Here is a 21,980-nt window from a genome sequence, read left to right on the forward strand (position 1 = left end):
GGTTGTTTTCTGTTTTAGCCTTACTCAAGAACAGATACACTGAATTTGATGGGACATAGTTGGATCCTGCCCAGCATATCTAATGCATCCTGTTAGTGCAAGGATTTCAGTTTGCACAATAGAAATCTGCTCTGTGGTTTCCCATTTGGGGAGGACACAGGGCCCATGAGTCTGACCAAACTGCGGGAGGCAGTGCAAGACAGGACTGCCTGGTGTGCTCTGGTCCATGGGGTCATGAAGAGTTGGACACGACTAAACGACTAAACAACAACAACAACAACAACAACAACAGAAAGTCGTATCATTGGTCAGTCTAGCTCAGGGGTCAGCAACCTTTTCCAGCCGTGGGCCAATCCACTGTCCCTCAGACCATGTGGTGGGCCGGACTATTTTTTTTTCGGGGGGGGGGGGGGAATGCACAAATTCATATGCCCCACAAATAACCCAGAGATGCATTTTAAATAAAAGCACATTCTACTCATGTAAAAACACGCTGATTCCGGGACCGTCCGCAGGCCGGATTGAGAAGGCGATTGGGCCGCATCTGGCCTCAGGGCCTTAGGTTGCCTACCCTTGGTCTAGCTCATTATTGTCTACACTGACAATAAACCTTAAGATGTATACAAACTACAACCTTTTAAGACTTAAACATGAGACCCACCTCAGCTTGCCCAGTTTGCTCAACATCCCTCCTGAAGTACAGTCCTGGGATAATTTTTTTAAACCTGCTCCCAGTCCAGTGCTGCAAAGCTGGTTGTTAATGCAGACACACACAATTGTCAACTCTGGCTGAAAAAAAGTAGTCTACCTGAATGAGAAAGGCAGCCAGGACTACATTTCAGTCTTTTGGGTTCTTTATTCCAACTGAAAAGTACATTAGGAAAACCACGCAGGCCCACCCATCTTCTATTCAAGACCAGCACAATGCTCTCAATATTGTCACTCGGCAGTTCTACATAAAGAAAGTGGTTGAATAGCCTCTGCCACAAAAAAGCACACACTCAGCTGTCCCCCTTGCAAGGAAGAAAAATAGACATATCCTGGTAAAGTTGGTATGTATTTTTTTTTAATGGCTCCACCACTTCTTAAAGCCGTTTAACACAAATTGATTGGAGTCTGCATTTGTCCACTTCTTGAAGTATATATTTATATTTAGATTCCACATTTCCATCATTGAACAGAAGTTAACAACTGGAATGTTTTTAAAAAAATTTAAAATGACATTTTAAAAAAGGATATGGATAAATCCACAAAATTTACCATTTATTAGGTTTTTTTAAAAGATTCCTGTGCCAAGTAGGGGGTTGTCCCGATCCTCCAACTGTCATGAGGTTGGGGGAACTGCCCCCCCTTTCAAGATAAAACATACTTAAAAACTGCATTAGTACAAGAAGTCTTTGGCCCCACAATGCATCCCTTTTCCTGCCTGACCACATTAACACTTCAGTCTTACACTGCTAACCAAGTTCCCTTTTTGCTGTGCTGCAACAGAAGTTAGTCTGAATTGGCCTAGACAGTTCGACGTCCACCATTCCCTGTTCTAGATGGATTTCCGGAATTGGCCACACCTTGTGTCAAAAGGGCACAAAGATAAGACTGAGCTTCCCCTGCCTCCAGATCAGCGGCTACAGAGGCCAGGAATACAACTTGGCCTATTAGACAGAGTCTACCCTGGCAACCAGGTGGCTTTGGAATTGTTATACCTGTCTAAAATGCAGCCTGCTGGCAGATTTTACAATGGGAATGAAACAAGGCCCAGGAAAGAGGTTATACTGGCTTTGCAGTTGCATTGCTAGAGTAAGAGCCATCCTTTGCAATCCTTTTCCTTGGGAGATGGGGGCATGCAACCAACAAATCTTTAATCCATCCTCCTCTACTTCTTCATTGCACCCTGCTTGCAAAGTGCAGATCTACCCGATACTCTGACACAACGGAGGACTTGCTGATTAACCTCTTCATCCCTTTTCCTGACCGAAGTAGTGCAGGTTGTCTTTTCTGGTATGGCAGAACTGATAATACACCCTACATCCGCTGTGCTAAACTGGCATCCTTTGCCACAACAGCATTTTAAATACAAAGACAGCTCCAGGGGTACCACAAAGGCTGGCATGACCATGCATTTGCTGAGAGCCAAAAGAGACTCCTGGACCTGAAGCAATGAGGAGGCAGGCTCACAAAGGGTGCCTGACCTTCCAAAATCTACAGCAGACACTGCCTCTGCCAACCCTGTGAACAAAAAACATATCCAAAAGCAACAGCTCTCCCCTCAAGCCGCTCTGGGCAGTCCTGCGTGGTGACTGAGGATCTCAAGACTCCATAGAACAGGGGTGGTCAGTATAGGACCTCCCTAGATGCAGTTGGACTATCACACCCATCATATTTTGACTACAGTGCCCATGCTGCCTGCTGCAAGTTTGGAGTCCAAAAGCTGCAGGTCAGCAGGTTAGAATACAGTTCCTAGATCATGTTCCTTGCAAGGGAGAAGTTAAAAGTCAGGTGATTGTTCAGCCTACTGAAGCGCAATTACCTCTGGACCACCTATCTAAGGAATTAGCAGTGTGATCTGCAGAGATCTAGGAAACAGAAAGCTCTAAGTGAAAAACACCATTTCACAAAAACTCCTTTTTGCCAGATTTCCGAGCTCTCTCCGTCAAAGAACAGAAGGTCCTCTCTATATACAACAGGGTTGTTGGAACATTTAATATACCGCTTGGCCATGGTTAAAATGTTGCTCCTCTCTTGACAGAGATCAAAGCAGGTGTGTCTGATTCTCGCCTCTACTTAGTGATTGGCTATGTTTTTGGCATCATCTTTAGAATTTAAGATATCTTCCCATTTTAAGGCTAAACTAAAAAATAAAAAAGGAAGTTAAAATTTGTTGTAAACATTTCTTCTTTCTCCAAAGTTTGTACTTCTTTAAAAATCAAGTCCAGCCACACTCTCTTTTTTTTTTTAAAGTTGAGGTAATTTCTGTGTATTTGTTATCTTTAAAAAGTCCCTTTGCGTGTGACTGGCTAAGACGTGTGCCAATCAGGATGCGATCCAATTGCAGTAGGAGTGCTACCGTGGGAGGGATTGTGCACCAATTCCGGCAACCGGGCTTCAATTTGCTATTTTCTCAATTTCATCCAAATCGTCTGTATCCAGCTTGTGAATTTTCTTGTCTGGGGAGGGGGCGGGGGGAGAGAGAAAGTGGAGTCAAATTATCAAGAAAGAACTGGAATTACGACGAGGGATTGCATCAAACCAAATCCTCTTCAGGTTAAACCAAGGAGGGGTGCTGGTGAGAAACATTTAAAGGCCGACAGCCAAACATCTTTTTCACAATTAAAACGGAACCTGGAGAAACATACCACTTCACTTTTACAGTAATAACAACAGCAACAACAATTTTATTATTTGTACCCCGTCCATCTATCTGGGTTGCCCCAGCCACTCTGAGTGGCCTCCCAGTGTACAGGATTGAGAGTCGGCCACCTTCCTTTGCTACTGCACAAATCAGTGCTCAAAGCCTCAGAGCACATCCCTAATTGGAAGAAGGCAAGTCCAGCACAGTGCTTCATGCAGAGAGACAACAGACAGCATCTCTCAGAGAGGAAGGCAGTTAGGCACCTCCTGTGCAGTGGGTCCCAGCACACACAATGACAGTCCCCTGGGAACAGAGCCGATGGCATGGCTCTCAGTTCTGGCCTTGCCTACTTCCACAGAAATAGTGGTCCGCCTTCTGAGTTGATAACCCCCAAGGGACATTAAATTAGCTTTGGCCAACCTGGTGCACCCCGACTTTCCATCACCATCCCTGGCCACCAGGGTTGAGGGGATTCGTAGTCTGACAGCAGCTAGATAGAGGACAGCTAGGTTGGGAAATATTGCATTCAATTTATTTTTTAAAAAAGGTAATTCTTGGGACAACACTGGCATCTCTCTCTCATGGCAGAGTTTGAGGATTACTAATCTAATCCAGTGATTGTGAAGCTTCAGTCTGGGAGGGAGAGAGATTCTCCTTGGCCAAGTTGCTTTGGCTGGGGATGGAGAGGCCTCACCAACCTCACCTGTCCTCACAAACAGTTTGACAGAGTGGTTTTCCCAGAGGCCTGTTTCTGAGGATATCCAATCATTACCAGGTGGAGATGCGTAGTTTATCCCAAAAGATTAAGAGGGGGGAACATGCGGCCCTCCAGATGGTGTTGGACTCCAGTTCCCATCATCCACAACAACTCGCCGTGTTGATGGGGGCCACTGGAGTCCAACAACACTTGGAGATCCCAGCAAATAGGGGTTCAAGTTTCCACCACTCCTCCCACCTTTCTGATGTGGGGTGCAGAACACCCAGAAGAACACACAATTATTCGACTTGGAAGTGCCCTGTTAGGTTGCACAATAGCTGCTTAAGCCGCTCAACAAAAGATGGGGGAAAGAAGCATGGAAGGACGTACTGAAATGTTCCTGGATCCTGTTGAGGATGTTCAAACTGTGCTTGCTGTCCACCATGTTGATGGCCAGGCCCCGCTTGCCAAAACGTCCCGTGCGGCCAATGCGGTGAAGATATGTCTCGTTGTCCGGATTCCCATCTTTATCCACTGGAAGGTCAAAGTTGATGACGACGGAGACCTGCTCCACATCGATACCTAGGGGAGGAGAGCATTGCGAGATTTAGAGAGGACAGCTCGTTCCTTTATAGAAGGAATAAGGTTTACAAAAGCACAGAATGTTTGCAGCACAGAAGGCCTAAAATGTGCCCTTAAAACATACCAACAAAAAAACCAGCCACCAATTTATTTACTTAAAATCTAGCAGCCTTTTCCAAGTTCTTTTAGTTCTGATTTTTTGTTTTCAAAAACAAACAAAATGGAGCTGAATCGTAAAATCAGTGTTGGAAGGGGCCACCAGGGTCATCTAGTCCAACCCCCTGCAATGCAGGAATGGGAGAGGTATTGAGTAGTGCACTAAGGCAACCGATCCACCAGGGCAAGTATTTTGGTTTGCCCTCTCCTCCCTCCAGCCCCCATTCCGGGGGTCCTCCTGACCCCGAAGCCAATTTTGAAGAGTACAGGGAGTACACCATTACCTCGGGCACAGACATTCGTAGTCACCAACACTTTCTCCTTGCCCTCCCGGAAGCGATCAATCACCGCGGCACGCTGCTCCACCATCATCTCGCCACTCAAGAGGGCCACCTGGTGACCCTCCTTGGAGAGCTCCCCAGCAAGCCAGCCAGCTGTTTTGCGAGTCTGCAAAATGTGAAACAAAAAGAGGGGTACCCCCATTAACACCAACAGAGAGGGGCTCTTTTATGGCAAGGGATTTCCACCTCTGCTTAACCCTACATTTGGAAATAAAGGGAGAACTCCACTTAGGCTCAGTTCCTCTTTGCATTGGCTCAGTCTCACCGACACCGAGCATGAGCCTCTTAAACAGGCCAATGTTTCATTCGAAGATGCCAGGATTAGACACTCACCCTCCCAGTAGTTCAGAACAGAGTTGAGGTGCAAAAAGCTCTCTCTCTCAGTGTGGCAGTGGATGGTGTAGGTGCCGATTTTTAAAATGAGCCAATTTAGTTCTTTCTTAAAACTGGGATGCCCCCACCTCTTCCCTCAAAGCACTTACATGCTACTCCAGAAGACCGGGAAAGTAATTGTGAAACTGGATACAATGCCCGATAGCTATCCAGAAATATGGGAAGAGATCTGGGGAAAGATCCTGGGACAAGTTTGTGGGAATCCATCAAAACTTGGGAATGGAGATGCATATGTATTCTCCATCAGTCTCAGAAGATTTATACAAACTCATCTTCAGGTTGCACTTGACCCTGGCTAGACTTAATCAAATAACCTGTGATGGAGATGCAAGACTACAAGTGCCGATATACTTCACAGATTTTGGCCATGTCCTCAAATAGTACCCTCCTGGACTTCAGTGTTGAAATAAATTGAGTATATAGTAGGGCATTTCCCACCAGTAACATTGAGATATGTAAAAGACTATGTTTTGTTAAAGGATAGGGAGATAACAACACTTTCCAACAGCTGCCTGTATGGCAATTAGTTTCAAGCAAGAACAAAAGCTAATGTTCCAGCATTGGACTGCTGGATTATAATACTATGGGATGGGGCCCAAATGATAAAATCAACTAATACAATAAAAGTGAGAGAAAGGAGACAAAATTGATGATGAATGTGTTGAAAAATGGGTCCCATTACTTAGGAAAATGCTGAATCACAGAGTCTGTTGTGAATACTGTAATAGCAGAAGGGCATAACCTCCACCAAAAATCAATACTTTCTTCAAAAATATTTTGCAAAAGGATACTGTGTGCTTTTGGGCCTCTGCTGTGCTATCTATACGATCCGCTATTTAGTTGGAAATATTTTTAATTTCTTCCTATACACATAAAAAATGCAAGGCTGCCATAACACAGCCCCCACTGAAGGATTTGTAGTGATGCGTTACTGTTTTGGATTTGCATGAAGCCAAAAGCAGGAGGGGTTGGTGAGCAGCAAACAAAAAAAAGGACTCACGTGGCAGAAGATCATGGCTTGCGCAATTGTGATGGCACCATAGATGTTGCAGAGGGCATGGAATTTCTCCTCGCGGCTGTTGCACAGGACGTAATACTGCTTGATGGTGTCCAAAGTCTCCTCCTCCCGCTTCAGCTTGATGATGTTGGGGTCGGGGACAACTTTCTGGGCAAACTTCCACACAGAGTCTTCAAATGTGGCTGAGAAGAGCAACATCTGGCAGTCTTTGGGAAGCATCCTGAGAGATAGGATACGGGTGGAGTGGGGAGAAAAGTCACATTCTTTCCTCAGCTAGAGAGTCACAGTAAGAACTGAACAACTCCACTGGATCACACCAATGGCCCTTCTAGCCAGAGACTTTTCTTCTCAACAGCTGTTGACCAGAAGTTCCCAGAAGCCCACAATCAGGGCTTGAAAAGAACAGTCCTCCACTGCCATCTTGGGATCCCTGCTCCCCCAGCAGAGTTTTTTCAGAAAGACATTGACAAACTTGGAGGTTCCATTGAGCCATCACTGCTACAGCTTACACTTTTGAGACTTCTCCTTTTCCATAAACTAGTGACCATTACTACAACCTAAGAAGAGCCGGCTGGACCAGCCAATGGCCCATCTAGTCCAGCATCCTATTCTCACAGCAGCCAACCAAAAGCCTGCAGGAAACCTGCAAATAGGACCCGGGCACAAGAGCCCTCTCCCCTCCTGTGGTTCCCAGCACCTGAAACTCAGATGCATTACTGCCTCCAACTGTGGAGGCAGAGGACAGCTACTGTGGCTGGTAGCCATCAATGTAGTAGCACCGTACCTAAAATGCCAAACGTGGCAGACTGGGACAATTCTAGGGAGATAACAGAGCTCCTGAAGCAACTACTATTATGCAAGGCCCAAGCTCCTTCGGGCTGGTAAAGTCAGAAGTAAGTTTCGTTTCTGTTGAAATTTGCAACTAACAGGAAGGGTACTGGATGTGCACAGCTGCGCCAGGGAAATCCGGCATCGAACTGGTGACAAGGCACCCAGTCAATTGTACAAGGAGTCCACCCTTACCTCTGGATGCGGATGCTCTGATCCTGGTGACCCTGGGTGGCTATCATGACATCGGCCTCATCCAAGACAAAGACTTTGATCTTCTTGGGGTCAATGAATTTCAGCTTGGAGCACCAATCCAGGACGGTGCCAGGCGTGCCAATGACAATCTGCTCAGCAATCTTCTGGCCACGCTCCACTATTCATGGAAGAGATCAAGGGCAGATGTGAGGTAGGCAGAACCTCAGCAGACCCAGAAAGGGCAGCACTATCTGCTTGGGGGCGCTTTCCTGGGAGAGTCCTGCTGGAGCGACCAAACTGTGCTTCGTCTCCTATCATCTGTGGAAACCAACTCTTCCCCATCCCCGCCCCTCACTCGCAATGTCTAAAATTCAGCATTGAAAGAGCTCATCAACCCCATCAGCCAGAAAACCCACATTTGTAAGCAACCCAGCAGGTTAACTATAGAAACACCAACTTGAGGGGCCAATTGATCTGGTCTGGATCCTGCTGGCTCAGGCTGTTATCAGCATCATCTGGATGAGCCCCACAGCCACATAAACCCTCCAAAGGCCTTCCAGTTAGGATTCGGTCCCTCCCTGGTGACTTATATGCCCTTTTTGACATTTCCTTGCCTGCGTACTCTAGTCATATTATTCAGCAGGATGGAGTTCACACTCACGTTTGTTGCCTCGAACCGCGTAGGCCAGCTTCAGCTCTGGATAAAACCTGCCCATCTGCTCGATCACCTTCCCTGTCTGAAGAGCCAGCTCATAGGTTGGAGAGAGGCAGAGACACTGCAAGAAGAAGGAGGCAAGTCTGGGACACTGTCCTAAGGCAAGTGGATGTTATGATGTTACTTTGGTGCAGCGCATGCCCACCCTGCAGTGTCCTCCGCCACATGGCCTCAGTTCCTGCCATGCTTGTGGAGTGGTTGCCATTCATTCCCAGGGAGAAACCTATCCCCAGTCTGTTCTCTCTCTCTCTCCCTCTCCCTCCCCCTCTCACTTTTATGCTTGTCGCTCGGCCCACTTTGCCTTTGGTCCCTTCTACAACTGACACATGACCCGCACAAGGTTTCCTAAAAGGGAATGCGGTCCTCAAGCTGGAAAAAGGCTTCCAACCCATGGTTCAGCTGATTGGCCAATTACACCGTAAATAGAGAGGAGCTCTGCAAAAGTAGCAAGAAGAAAGCCTGACACTGGCCCTCTGAGGAGATTATGCTGAAGAGATCCGCTGTTACCTGGGGGTATCTGTGCTCCGGCTCCACTCTGCTAAGCATCGCCAAGACAAAAGCTGCCGTCTTACCGGTACCAGACTGTGACTGCGCAATCAGGTTCTGTGGACTGGAGACACACACCAAAGTGGGGGGGGGGGATTATAAGACTTGTGTATTGGGGAGGGGACTATTAAAAGGAAAATTCCTGTCGGGCCACATTGTGGCACCCCATGAGCTACATGTTCCTTTCAAAACACACCTAGCTGCAAGCTGTGCGGGAAGTGGGAAGAGGAAGATCAGAAGTGACGGCCAACTTTACAGGGAAGCTTGCCCACCATCCCTAGTCTTTGGGCCCCTCCCAGCCTGAAGACTCTCTTGACTACCTTGCATAACCAGCCAACCCCACACCTGCCCTATACCCATCAGGCACTGCAACAGGTATGCACCAATACATACGGTTCTGCCAGCATCATGGGCAATGCGTTCTCTTGGATTTTGGATGGTCTGTTGAAACCCATGGCATAGACACCCTGCAGCAGCTGTGGCTTCCTACAAGGAAGAAGACAAAAAGGCCTTGCAGCTGTCTGAATAGGAGGCTTGCCGCAACAAACGGGCACAGCAACAAACATACATTATACCGTTGTACCATTTCCGAACCATCTGATAAGCCCTAGTTGACACATGGCTGCCTGGCAGCTGGATTTCATCCCTCGCTTTTCTGATGAGAAGCTGTGGGCTGGGCAGGAAGTAGTTAACAGGCAGCATCAGAAGCTCAGCAACAGAGGCTATGGATTTGGACAGTGCAATCTCAGCAAAAAAAGGCCAGTAGGGCTAAGCCCTCTGCTGTGTCTTTTCCCAGTCCCACATTTATGAAGGCAAACACTTCCCGGGCCAGTCTCTGCTGAATGCAGTAGCTTTAAAAATGGCATGTTTTTAAAAGTTTTAAAAAGTTGGCTACTTCATTTGCTCCTGAAGCTGCCTTAGAATCTGTGGTAGGAGTAGCAGCAGGCGATGCAATCAAAGAAACAAAAACACCAGTTTCCCTTCTGCAGCTTTTCGAAAATAGATTCGACACACTCTTATACCTTGTTAAAATGCAGATTTGGACCTCCCTTTTTAAATACCGCAGTGCCCCAAACCAGCATGAAGCAGAGAGCCTGGAAGCCTCAACTGCAAAAGGGTGCTTTGAACATCCTTGGTAGCCCACTGTGTACCAAAGTGAGCTCAGTGGGGAGAAAAGCGTCTAGAGCAGCAATGGTGAAACCTGTGGCCCTCCAGACTCCCTTCTCTGACCACTGGCCATGCTGGCTGGGGTTGATGGGTGTCAAACACAAATTAGCCATCCCAGGCCTGCAGAGTGTCCCGCAACCTGGGGTCCCCAGAAGTTGTTGGACTACAACACCCATTACCCACAGCAAGGTCAGCGGTTGGGGATGATGGGAGTTGTAATCCAGCAAGATCTGGAGACCCAAGGTTGAAGAACACTGGGTTAGAGAAACAATAGCTTGGGGTATGAGTTCATAGAAAAAGGTCTCAGGTGCAATCATCAGGGGAGCAGGTGATGTGGAAGAATCTTCTCAGTCCGAGATCCTGGGGAGAAGACAAAACTCTAGGTCTCCTAGATGAGCAAACAGGCTTATCTAGTGTATGACAGTGTCTTATGTTCTTTATTATGAAAACTCACAATTCCTTCTGGGGAAGGGCTGCAAGTTTTGCACGCAAGTGCAATCACTGGCATCTCCAGGAAGGGTAGACAAAGGCTCCCATCTGAAAACCCAGAGAGCTACTACCGATCAGTGCAGACAGTACTAAACTAGACGGACCAATAGTTTGACTCCATATAAAGACAGATTTTTATGTAGGGAAGGGCCCTTGGCTCAAGTGACAGACTCCAGTTCAACCCCAAGAACGTCCAGTTAAAAGTGTCAGGTAACAGGAGGCAGGAAAAACCTGTCTCGGCCCAAGATCCCGAAGCACTGCTACTGGGCCCAAAGGCAGCACTGGGCTAGACGGACTCTCCTACCTGGTGCAAAGGGAGCTTCCTACATTCTTAAGAAGAGCCTGCTGAATCAGGCCAATGGCCCATCTCGTCCAGCATCCTTTTCTCACACTGGGTACATGAGCACAAAAGCACTCTTCCCCTCTTGCAGTTTCCAGCAACCAACGTACAGAAGCATCACAGCCTGCAATAGTGGAGCATAGCCTCCATTGGGACTAATAACTACTAACAGCCTTCTCTCCCCCTGCGAATTTGTCCAATCTTGTTTCAAAGCCTCCCAAGTTAGTGGCCGTGACTGCCTCCTGTGGGAGGGAGTTCCATAAGTTTACCTATGCGTTATGCGAAGAAGCCCTTTCACCAATCTGTCTTGTATCTCCCAACACTGAGCTTCCCATATCCGGGAAGAGAGACCACAAGGTGAGTGAAGGTGCCCCCCTCCCAATCCTCCGCTTCATGAAAGACTGCCGCAGGCTTTTCCGTGTGACCACTCTGGGCCCAGTACGGGCTCTGGAAAAGCCCTCTGGAAAGAAGCCAGGCATTGTCTCAAAACTCCAGAAATCTGCGAAGCCTTGAACTTTCGAGTGCGTTGCCAAGGAGACATGTAGGCTATGAAGAGGAACCGGAGACTCGACTTATCTGAAGATCACTATAATTAGCCTTGCCTTTGATTTTTTCCAATGAAATCCTTTGCTCTCCAAATAGAGAAGAGTGTACAATCTAAAGCAACTTCCCCCAACCTCCCCACTCTCCACGTCTATCAGCTATTATTGCAACCGATTTTAAAAATCACCTTCTAAACCACCATCTTCAATGTGATTTACATATAATTATACAATTAAAACCACAAATAGAACAAGACTTAAACTCTAACAAGTGGACACTTGTGGCAAAGTCCCATTTATTCAGCTGGGGAAGCCTGATGCAGCAAAAATATATTCAACTGCTTCCAGAATGCTGTTCCACAGAACAGGGGAAGCCACCACACTAAGAGCTCTTACTCAGAGTTACTGCAACTTTTGAAACTCGCAGGAGAAAACTCTCCTGCAGACCACAACACTCAACTGAAGATACAAGGGAAAGGAGGTCTCTCAAGTCGCCAGCTGGTCGCAATCTCCTGAAGCAGGGGCACAAGGAGGGAAGCATCTTTCCCAGCAACAACAGAGCCCTCACCAGACAAAACCATTCAGCTCCTTGGCAAGGAGCAGGGCCCTTTAGGAGATGGCTGCTAGAAGATCCTGCAGGAATGGGATGCTACAAAGCAATTAAAGATGGGATCTTCTTATCCAGGTAGATAAAGGAAGGCCACTGGGTAGTGATCAGTGGCAGACCCTGGGCTGTAGCCAATGCTGGTCCAATTCAGAGCAGACCCACCGCAGTTAATGGACATGACTAATATGAAGTTCAATCTTGTCTACTCTGAGTATATCATAGTTGGATACAACCCAAAGTGTTCGACACCACTGAGCAAATGGATTCCCCAGTACGCGCAACAGAAACAAGTACGTATGGCTTGACAGGAGGAGGCGCATCGCCCTGTGGATAGGGTAAACTGGGACAGTGCAAACTTTGCAGCAGGGATGGGAACCACCATAGTAAAGATCCACTTCAGGGGTAGCCCTCCATAGGTTTTTAAGACTCCAACTCCCATCAGACCCAGTTGGCATGGCCAACCATCGTGGATTATGGGCACTGGAGTCCATTAGCATCTAGAGGGCACCTGATGTACTGGAACAGGAAATACAAGTTAGGGACAGCTGGTCATGTTACAGGAGACTATGGCCAGGAATGGGGAGGACAGAACACACATCAAAAGGAAGAGGAGCTAGCAGGCTGGAAGGGGAGAGAAAAATGGAGGGGAGGGGCAAATTGTTCCAAGACACCACTCAGTAAATGGAAGCTCAGTTCCACTTGCCCATCTCATTTTTCTGCAGCTTTGCTGCCCGTGCATTGCCATGAGGACTGGTACCTTAGCCCTTTCACATAATGCAGCTGTCAGGGATCAGTTGGCAGAGAAGGGGGGAGAGACCGGAATGTACAGAGAGCCACCTCCTTTGATGAGCAGCTGCACTTTGTCAGAGGAAGAGGAGGAGGGGCTGTCAGGAAATACGGAAAATGAGAGGGAGGGAGATCCAAAGGCTGTTATATTAGAGAGAAAAGAGCAGCCTCCGGCGCTTAGGTTTTCACGTAAGGAGAGGAGGAAAAGGGGGTGTCTCAGGAAGTTTCACTTCTGGAGGGGGAACAGGCGCGAGCCAAGTCCGGCAACTGATAGTGACTGAGGCAGGCATGTTTTTAAGAGCTCCGTACTGTACATAGTTTTGGACTTAATAAATCTTGTAAAGACTGGCTGGAATCCTGGGCTGTTATCTCGGCAAGCACCCACATATCATCCTGACAGCAGCAACCACATGCACACAATGTACTAGCCACAGGGAAGGGCGGCAGCGGCGGTGGGGCACATTGGCCACAAAAATATTCCGATCCAGCTTTACAGCTTGCAGAGTAATGCCTCTGGGACAGGAAGTGGTGGGGAGAAACAGCAGCTCCGATTTTGTCCAGCCCCTTCAAAGCTCTTCCATTTGATATCAGGGTGTTTCTCTAGAAGCCCCCTGAACTCAGCAGGGCTTCTTTCAAGACATATAAAATGAGGCTGTATCTCTCCTTAGAGAAGATGCAACTCTGTTTTCCCTGTGTGCTTGGCAGAGACAATGATCAACCGTTAAGCCCAGATGCTTTTCATCTTTAAACGGACTTGAACAAAGCCGGGAAAACCATTATCTACCCACGCTGCCAGCTGCTAACGCAGGGCACGGATCGGCCTCTATGCTGCGACCATGACGCAAGGTCTCTCTTCCCTCACAGCGATGGCAAACTCAGCTCAATTAGGCAACAACTATAATTAGGGCAGCAACATTTATTCAATTACAAAACATTCATTTATACCCCACCTACTAGCCAAAGTTCAAGGCAGCTGACGATATAGTCAAAATAAAATTAAGATGAACTAGAGTTGTTAGGGAGAGGCAAAATATCTCCCTGCTCCCCTAGCCCCCCATTCTCAGGTGCATCAAATGCAACTCTCACACCTGGGCCATGGCAGGACTCAGAAGAAATAACTCCAACCTGGAAATGATAGCTGAAGGGACCAGATGTTAGTCCCTAACAGGCTAGTGGTGCCACAACAGAAATTAAGGGTTGCATCCAATTCTAGTCCCATTCAGAGACAGACCCACTGAAAATAATAGGCACAAGTAACTGGAGGTTCATAATTTCAACAGGTCTACTCTAATTCAGTATTGGTTGAATACAACCCTAAAAGTCCTCCTGAAATGGGGCAAGAGAATTTTAATGTTCTATTTTAAACAGTGGCAAGGACTTATAATAAAAGCTACTGGAGGGTAAGCATTATCTCAAAAGGGTGGTGGGAGTATTTTCTTCCAGAATCACTTGAGCTATTTTGCTGCATTCCATGAACCATGGTCCAAGCCAGATGTAAAAGGCTGCTTCTGAGACACACAGAAGCCAAGCCTAACAATTTGAATCAAGTCCAGAAGATAGAAGATGGCCCAGCTGTTCACATTTTGGAATCAAGCAAGATGAAATAGGTATCTCTGCCTACAGTAACACAGTCCAGAATTTGTCCACATCATTCAGTGCAACTTGGGGTCCCACTTCACACAAATTACACAGCAGCTCCACCACACACCCGCTAAGGTCACCCTTTCTGGAGAAACTGGGGATGCACCAGGAAGGGCAAGGCTGTGAAGTTCATTTTACCCAACGGATGCAGGGAAACATGAGCCCGTGGCTCGAAAAGGGAAGCTGGGAGAGGCACTTACAGCCGCAGCTCCTCGAAAGACTTCACGGAGTAGAGGGGCGACGTAGGATCCCTCTGCAAAACCTCCACTTGGTTCGTGTTGTCCACCAGGTTGCTGCGGATCAGCTTGTTGAGCAACGACTGGGCGGCTCGGTCCTCTGACAGGAAGCAACGACAGAAAGAAAAAGTTGAAGGGGGAGCAAGTAGTCTGCAGTTCAATCCCTTGGCAGAAGCAGATCAGTGCCAGCAGCAACTACCACTTCTGAATTCCATCAGCCCTGTTTGAATGAAGCTGTGTGGAGTAGCAGTGTGGAACGCCCAAGAGACCTGGGACCAAACACTATAGTCCAAAACATCTGGAGGGCAGCAGGTTGGCAAGGCTACCCTACAGAAACTCCTATTGTCCCCTCTCCACCAAACGTGGCACATTTTTGGTAAAAGCACTTTGGGAAAACTGAAAATAAAGGAGATATGGGGTGTTCCTTAGCACCTATTTAATCCATATACTGCAGGGATGAACAACCAGTAGCCCCCCAGAAGTTGTTGGGACTCCAGCCCCAGTCAGTTCCAGCCAGTGTGGCCAATGGCCAGGGGTGATGGCAGCTAGAGTACTGCTATACTGGCTGGACACCTATAACATATGGACTATTATGAACAGCACAGAATGACCAGAACTGAAATTGGTTCTTCAGGAGTACCACACAAGGATGAACTCTGTTCAAAACATGCTGGGCTCCTTTGGAAGAAGGTCAGAGATACACACACACCTCTTCCCCCTGTAATTGGTGCCTTTAAACACTTTAAACACCACTTTAAATCCAGGCTTTGCCCCAAAAGAATTCTGGGAGGGGTAGTTTGTTAAGGGTGCGGAGAGCTCTAATGCCCTCACAGAGCTATAGTTCCCAGGGTGGTTTAACAAGCCATCTTTCTTCCCAGGGAACTCTGAAAATTGTAACTCTGGGAGGAGAACAGGGGCCTCCTAATAACTCCCAGAACTTTTCTCAAACTACAGCTCCCAAAGTTCTTTGGCTGGGGGGGGGGGGAGGAGGTCCTGATTGTTGAAAGTTCTATCATAGTGCCTTAAATGTGCGAATGTGGCCCTGGACACCCGTAAAAATAACATCCTTTCAAATCCACTGAACATAATCTGTACTGTGAAGGGGGCGGGGGCACATCCTGCCAAGTCTTTCACTCTGGATTAGAAAGTGGAAGGTGTGGATTCTTGTCCCAGTGGCTGAGATAGAACCAGCAGATGGAAAAACTGCTGGCACCATGAATGGAACCCTGGTGGGCTTTGCTTTCCCTCGGGACATAAAAGAACTGGACAGTGACACTTGGCTGCCCAGGCCTGCCAAGAAAAGGAGGCTGTGGCTTGATCCAATGGGCTCTTCTTGTGTTCAGCCACTCTACCACCGAGTTATGGCTCCACCCCCAAAAGGAACAAGTAATACCACTGGTCGATCCAGGTAGGAAGGCAGTGGCTTTCCAAGACAGACAGAAGCCTTCACCAACATATGTTCCAGATGTTTTCAACTACAGCTCCCATCAGCACCAGCCACAGAAGGGGAAATGTAGCCCCCATATGTTGTTGGACTACAACTCCCAACATCCCTACCTGCTGGCTATGCTGCCTACGGCTGATGGGAGTTGTGAGTCCAGCAGCAGCTGGAGAGCCACAGGTCTCCCACCGCTACCACCACAGACACTTTAACTGGAGATGCAGGGGACTGAACCAGGGACTTTGTATGTGCAACGGGACATGCTTTACCCACTGAACTATTGCCCCCCCCCCCCCCGTTTATATTTGCTTCCCCCAGCTTGCCCTCCGGGGTCCAAGAGGCTTACCTTTTTCCTCCTCTTCAACCTTCTCCGTATTGTCATCTGTCTTGAGAACTGCTCCTGTGTTCAGACAGTTTACAGTACAATTAAACAGAAGCAGAACAATCATCCTTAATGGGTCAAGTGTTTCATACTGTACCAACAAGCCAAGGAGCTCAAATAGGCAACTATGCTAGATTTCCAGACAGTTTTACAGGCTAGGTAAAGCCCACACGCTACATATGCCAATCTCTCACCCAGGGAGGCGTGGATTGTTGCCCACAGAGCAGAGGCTCCCAAATCCTTTTCAAAGTGCCCCAAGTATTTTTGGCTGGGCAATGGTTTTGGGTTGCTGCATGTTAATTTGGAGGGGTTGATGAAAAGATGCATTTATCTAGGGATAATGTGGGATGGGATAACAAACAAGGGGAACAGAAAGGTAATTAACTTATTTGGGGAAGAATCTATTGATAAATTAATTGGGGTAAATAAATTGAAGAGGAACTATGTTGGTATGATCTAGGGTGGGGTGCAAATAGATTGAACAAGTTATCTGGAGGAATTTGAATGGGAATACAGTGGAACCTCGGGTTGTGAACGTGATCTGTGTGCAGGAAGCAACGTTTGCAACCCGTAGTGCCACATCTTCGCATGCATGTGACGCGATTTGGTGCTTCTGTGCATGCGCGAGCACCGAAACCCGGAAGTAACCCGTTCCGGCACTTCCGGGTTCAGTGAGGTCCATAACCCGAAAATGTGCAACCTGCAGCATTCGCAACCTGAGGTATGACTGTAGTCGGTTTGAACTACAGTAGCTGACTTAAATTCATTATCAAACGTGATACTGTGGGACTGAGCCGAGACTTGGGAATCACTCTCTTGCTAAAGGAAGAAGAGGAGTTTGGATTTGATATCCTGCTTTATCACTACCCGAAGGAGACTCAAAGCTGCTAACATTCTCCTTTCCCTTCCTCCCCCACAACAAACACTCTGTGAGGTGAGTGGGGCTGAGAGACTTCAGAGAAGTGTGACTAGCCCAAGGTCACCCAGCAGCTGCATGTGGAGGAGCGGAGATGCGAATCCGGTTCACCAGATTATGACTCTACTGCTCTTAACCACTACACCACACTGGCAAGTACTTCAATATTCACACTCTCCACCTTGCTTTGCCAATTTAACAGCTGCAGCTATTGGGGGGAGCAAGTCACAAGTAAACCAACTGAACCTTGTATTCATTTCTGATGCAGCCACTAATTGTATTTCATGCCCTTTCAGGTCTACAGTTACATTTACCACCCACCAACCCCATATGTACAAATACCTGCCAACTCAAAAGACTGCTTTGTGCACCTGTCAGGGTGGCTTCTGGTCCCCAAAAGGTTATCCCACAATATTGTTTGTGTTTAAGTGCCAGCAACAGGGATTTGTTTTTGTAACCTCCCAGCCAACTTTGGATTCCCTTAAGATTCAGCAGCAGTGGATCTCTGGCCTGCAGCCTTAATCCCGGCCGTGGTTCTAATTAGACCCACAAGAAGGATTCCCCCACAAACCACATGCACCATTCCAACATATGACATCAAGGGTGACATCCAGCACAAAAGATGTCACTGGGGTTGGCTGACCTAGTGCGACTGAGAGGGCTGCTCTCAGCACCCATCAGCCAGTGAGAGAGCGAGCACCCTTTAAGTCATCACCTCACATCATAATGGCACCAGGCGACTGACAGGTGTGGTCCCCTGCACACCTGCCAAAGTTGGCCTGTGGGTGGTGGTGGTGGTGGTGAAGGAGGTAAGGATCTGGCCCACCAGCTGATCCAGTTCCCCCACCTGTGCCTTGAGTTCTCCTGCCTTGTACGATTCTAGCTGCAGCAACAGTGTCAGGGTTGCCTTTTGCTCTGAGTGCTGCATAGCAAGAACAAGAAAGGAATAGAGAAACAGAAAAAGATTTGGGGGAAAGAGGAAAAGTAGTTGATGGCTTGTTCAACCCAGTAAGTCATGGTTATGCTCACCATTAGAGTCTGGCTTGGATTTCTCGTCCTTCAGGTGCAAGTTGCTCATCTAAAAAAAACAAAAACAGAACAAGTCACCCAAATGCTACGGCTGGTCCAGTTTCTTTATCATTATGCTTTGTACATTTGCAGTCATTCTTACTGCCAGCCTGGCATAAGGCAGACCAGTATGTCCTCCACATTGCAGATGGGAAGGTATAAATCTGTTTCTCAAACTTGGGTCCCCAGCTGTTGTTGGACTACAACTTCCATCATCTCTGACCATCATCTCTGGTCCTAATGATGGGAGCTGTAGTCCAACAACAGCTGGAGACCCAAGTTTGAGAAACACTGGTACAAAGGTTGATCAAAAGCTATTTTCCCACTGACAGCGAGTGAGCTGGGAGCAGATGCAAGATTCTGAACCAGGGCTCCACAGTTGGAAGCGAAAGTCAAAAAGCACATCCAAAACATGGCAATGTGGATTAAGCATGGCCCATACCCGCAGAATATTTTCAGCTGGAAAAGACAGATGGAAATACTTGGGGAGGCAGGAAAAGGAGAAGAATGTAGTGGTGACCACCAACTTGGATGGCTTTCGAATCTGATTAGACAAATTCATGGAAGATAAGGATATAAATGACTATTACACATAATGGTTGTGTACTACCTCCAGTATTAAAGGAGGTATGGCTCCGAACACCAGTTCCTGTGGATCACAAGAGGGGAGAGTGAAGTTGCGCTCATGTGCTGCTTATAGGCTTCCCATAGGCTACTGAATGTTCACTGTGAAAAGTGGATTCCATAACAGATCCAGCTGGGTTCTTTTTAGGTCCTTCAGATGAGGACTAGACCATGTGAAAAATGAATATAATATTTTAGCTGCAGTTCATTCATCTTCAGCTTTGTATTCTTGTTATTAAAAATGTCCCTAGATTTAAGGTGCCATTTAGCTCCTAGATTTCATATCTCAGTTTCTAACACTGCCTGTGGCTAAACAATAAAGATCTGTACAGGGCAGTATCATGACAAATTTGTTTGAATGGGACAGATATGCAGGGTTTTGTTACATAAAATAAGGAAAGTTTCAAGTGCTTTACCCACTAAAAAGTCTTTTCTTTAAATCCCCAAGTTTTAAGTACTTTAAAAAGATAACACTGGCTAATAAATACAGAGAGAAACACAGACTGCAAGCAACTCTTTATCTCCACTACCAGATTCTTGCCCCCATATCTTGAATTTAGTATCACATTCCTTTAAAGGAAACACGGAAATAGCACTACAGCTTTAGCTCATGTGTCACAAAAGCTGGTTGGAGATATATTATACTTCCCTGCTATCCCCCAATAGAATCATAGAATTGGAAAGGAACCACAAGGGTCATCTTGTTCTACCTCCTGCATTGCAGGAATCTTTTACCCCACATGGGGCTCTAAACCTGAGATTAAGTCTCATGTTCTACCAACTGAAGTATCCCAGATAATGGCATTGCACTAAACATACATATATCCCAATGGGATAAGAAATGCCAGATTCCTTCCATGGTATTTGGCACCCATTTCTGGATTACCTGGACAAATCTGCCCAGATCATTTGTCCATCCACTATGGGACTCTGCTTACACCATGAAGGCCCATGGCCCACTTAAGCATCCAGACAAAGTTACCAATTTCTATAAAACCATATACCAGTGAATTTTTAAAAAGTTTAAATAATCTCTGTACAGTATTTAGGAAACCAGTTCTCTTCCTCCCTCCTCCAGTGGGGTCAGAAAATATGTCCTCCCTTCCAACATTAATAATACAACCACAAACCTCTGTTTTAAGGAAATTAGCTCCTCCCAGGAATACATGATCTTTCAAAGATGCAGAATTTTACCAAGGCAGAATGGAATGCCAGATAAAATGTTAAAAGAATGTACTGCAACAAGTACAGCCTCTATTTCCGCTAACTACGTTGCACAATTCAGACTGTGTGCCTGTGGATAGTGTGGTGCAGCAACTAGAGTAGGCATGGTGACTTGCAGAGACTATTGGACTGCAACTCCCACCAGCCCCCAGCCAGCATGGTGAATGGTCCAGGATGATTGGAACTTCAGTCCAGCAACATTTGCAGGGCACCACAGAGGACGAAGACTGGGGAAGCTATCTTGACCATGAAGCTCACTAGCAAGAGTACTTCACAAGGCTGTTGTGACGATAAAATGGGAACTATGCATGCTGCCTTCAGCCACTTGGGTTAAAGCAGGATGTTAATACGCAAAACATGCATGTGATCGAAGAACAGACAGCATAAGTCTGAGGCTGTTTCCAGGCACCTCCATGGGAAGTTACATTACTATCTGTTTATATGCCATCTTTCAGCCAAAAAGGCTCCCCGGGGGTGGCTCATTCATTTTGATTGCACTCACTTTGGATTGCATGACTACCAGCAGTGAAGTGCAGGGGGTTAGAACAGTGTTCCCAAATGGTTGCATGGCTGTAACTTCAACTCTGATCATCCCTAACCACAGGCAAGGTTGATGGGCATTTCTAGCAACCTCTAGAAGGGGGAGGGGAGACAATGTGATGGTCGAAGTGTCGGACTAGGACTTGGAAGACCAGGGTTCAAATCCCCACTCAGCCATGAAGCTCACTGGGTGGGCTTTGGGCCAGTTGCTTGCCTCTTAACCTAACCTACCTCATAGTTATTGCAAGGATAACACGGGGGTAGGGGCTGGAGTGGGCCTTTCGTTCCTTGGAGGAAAAGGTGACGAATTATATAAATGAATTATTAAATAATTATGGGGCGTTGGGAGAACGACTAAAGAGGCCCAAGGTCCATCACACCCACCCCTCAGCCATGGAGCTCACCACGTGACCTTGGGCCACCTGCCCTACCTCGCAGGGCTGTTGTAAACCACGGAGGACAGCAACGCGTGGAGAGCAATACATGCTGCCCTGAGAGGAAAAGCGAGTTACGGGAAATAGAAAAAAATACCATAATAAGAAGGAAGGTCCCCTCCCCCCACCCCACCCGGGCTTCTCCCCTCCCTGCCTTCTCACCGACTCCGCCGCCGCTTCCTGCTCGTCCACCGCCAGAGCCCAGGAATCCGTCGCCATGCTGGTGCGCGCGAGGAAGGAGCCTCCTGGCTGAGCAGCGCTAGCCGCAACGGAGCCGCCGGAAAGAACTGCGCAGGCGCTAACGGAAGTGACGCGCACTGCCCGGTAGAGACATTAAGAGAGTCCGGGCGGGAAACTCAGTCCGCGTCGTTGCTGTACCGGGAGCTATAAGTTCCTCCTTCCACTCCTGGTTCTCTGATTCGGAGAGTCTAGGACTCTCTCTCTTTCTGCCCCCCATTTGCTGTTAGCTCACCTTTCCTCCGGCCAAATCCATTCAAATTATATTTTTAAAAACTCATTTTAAATAATAATAATAATAATAGTTCCAGTCCAGCTAGGGATTCTTGTTAGCTTTTTATATTTTAAATCTTTAGGACAATCAACTTATGAACACAAACAGAGAGGAACCTAATGCACGCGACAAGCAGCCAACTCAAAAGAATGGTTTATTCAGGATGACCCAATTGGGACCCAGTTTGGTAGCCAAATACTTATTTCAGCTAG

General features: G+C 47.2%; 1 protein-coding gene across 2 annotated transcripts; it reads right to left on the bottom strand.

The window, feature by feature from the left end:
- Positions 1–836: 836 nt before the first annotated feature.
- LOC310850166 (ATP-dependent RNA helicase DDX19B) lies at positions 837–21,560 on the bottom strand. Of its 2 annotated transcripts, XM_083751278.1 has the most exons (13): positions 21,420–21,548; positions 18,397–18,445; positions 18,215–18,289; positions 16,416–16,469; positions 14,593–14,728; positions 9,214–9,306; positions 8,782–8,884; positions 8,221–8,335; positions 7,560–7,737; positions 6,519–6,756; positions 5,069–5,231; positions 4,437–4,628; positions 837–3,164 (listed from the first exon to the last, which is right to left on the bottom strand). In XM_083751278.1, exons 1-13 carry the CDS (start codon positions 21,474–21,476, stop codon positions 3,103–3,105), a joined length of 1,515 nt encoding a protein of 504 aa, XP_083607404.1. In that variant the 5' UTR covers positions 21,477–21,548; the 3' UTR covers positions 837–3,102. The 2 variants fall into 2 exon arrangements, with proteins under 2 accessions (XP_083607404.1, XP_083607405.1); XM_083751279.1 differs by lacking the exon at positions 18,215–18,289 and having other exon boundaries at positions 21,420–21,560.
- Positions 21,561–21,980: the final 420 nt, after the last annotated feature.

The sequence above is a fragment of the Podarcis gaigeae genome, assembly GCF_964106915.1.
Source record: "Podarcis gaigeae genome assembly, chromosome: 8".
NCBI classification, from domain to species: domain Eukaryota; kingdom Metazoa; phylum Chordata; class Lepidosauria; order Squamata; family Lacertidae; genus Podarcis; species Podarcis gaigeae.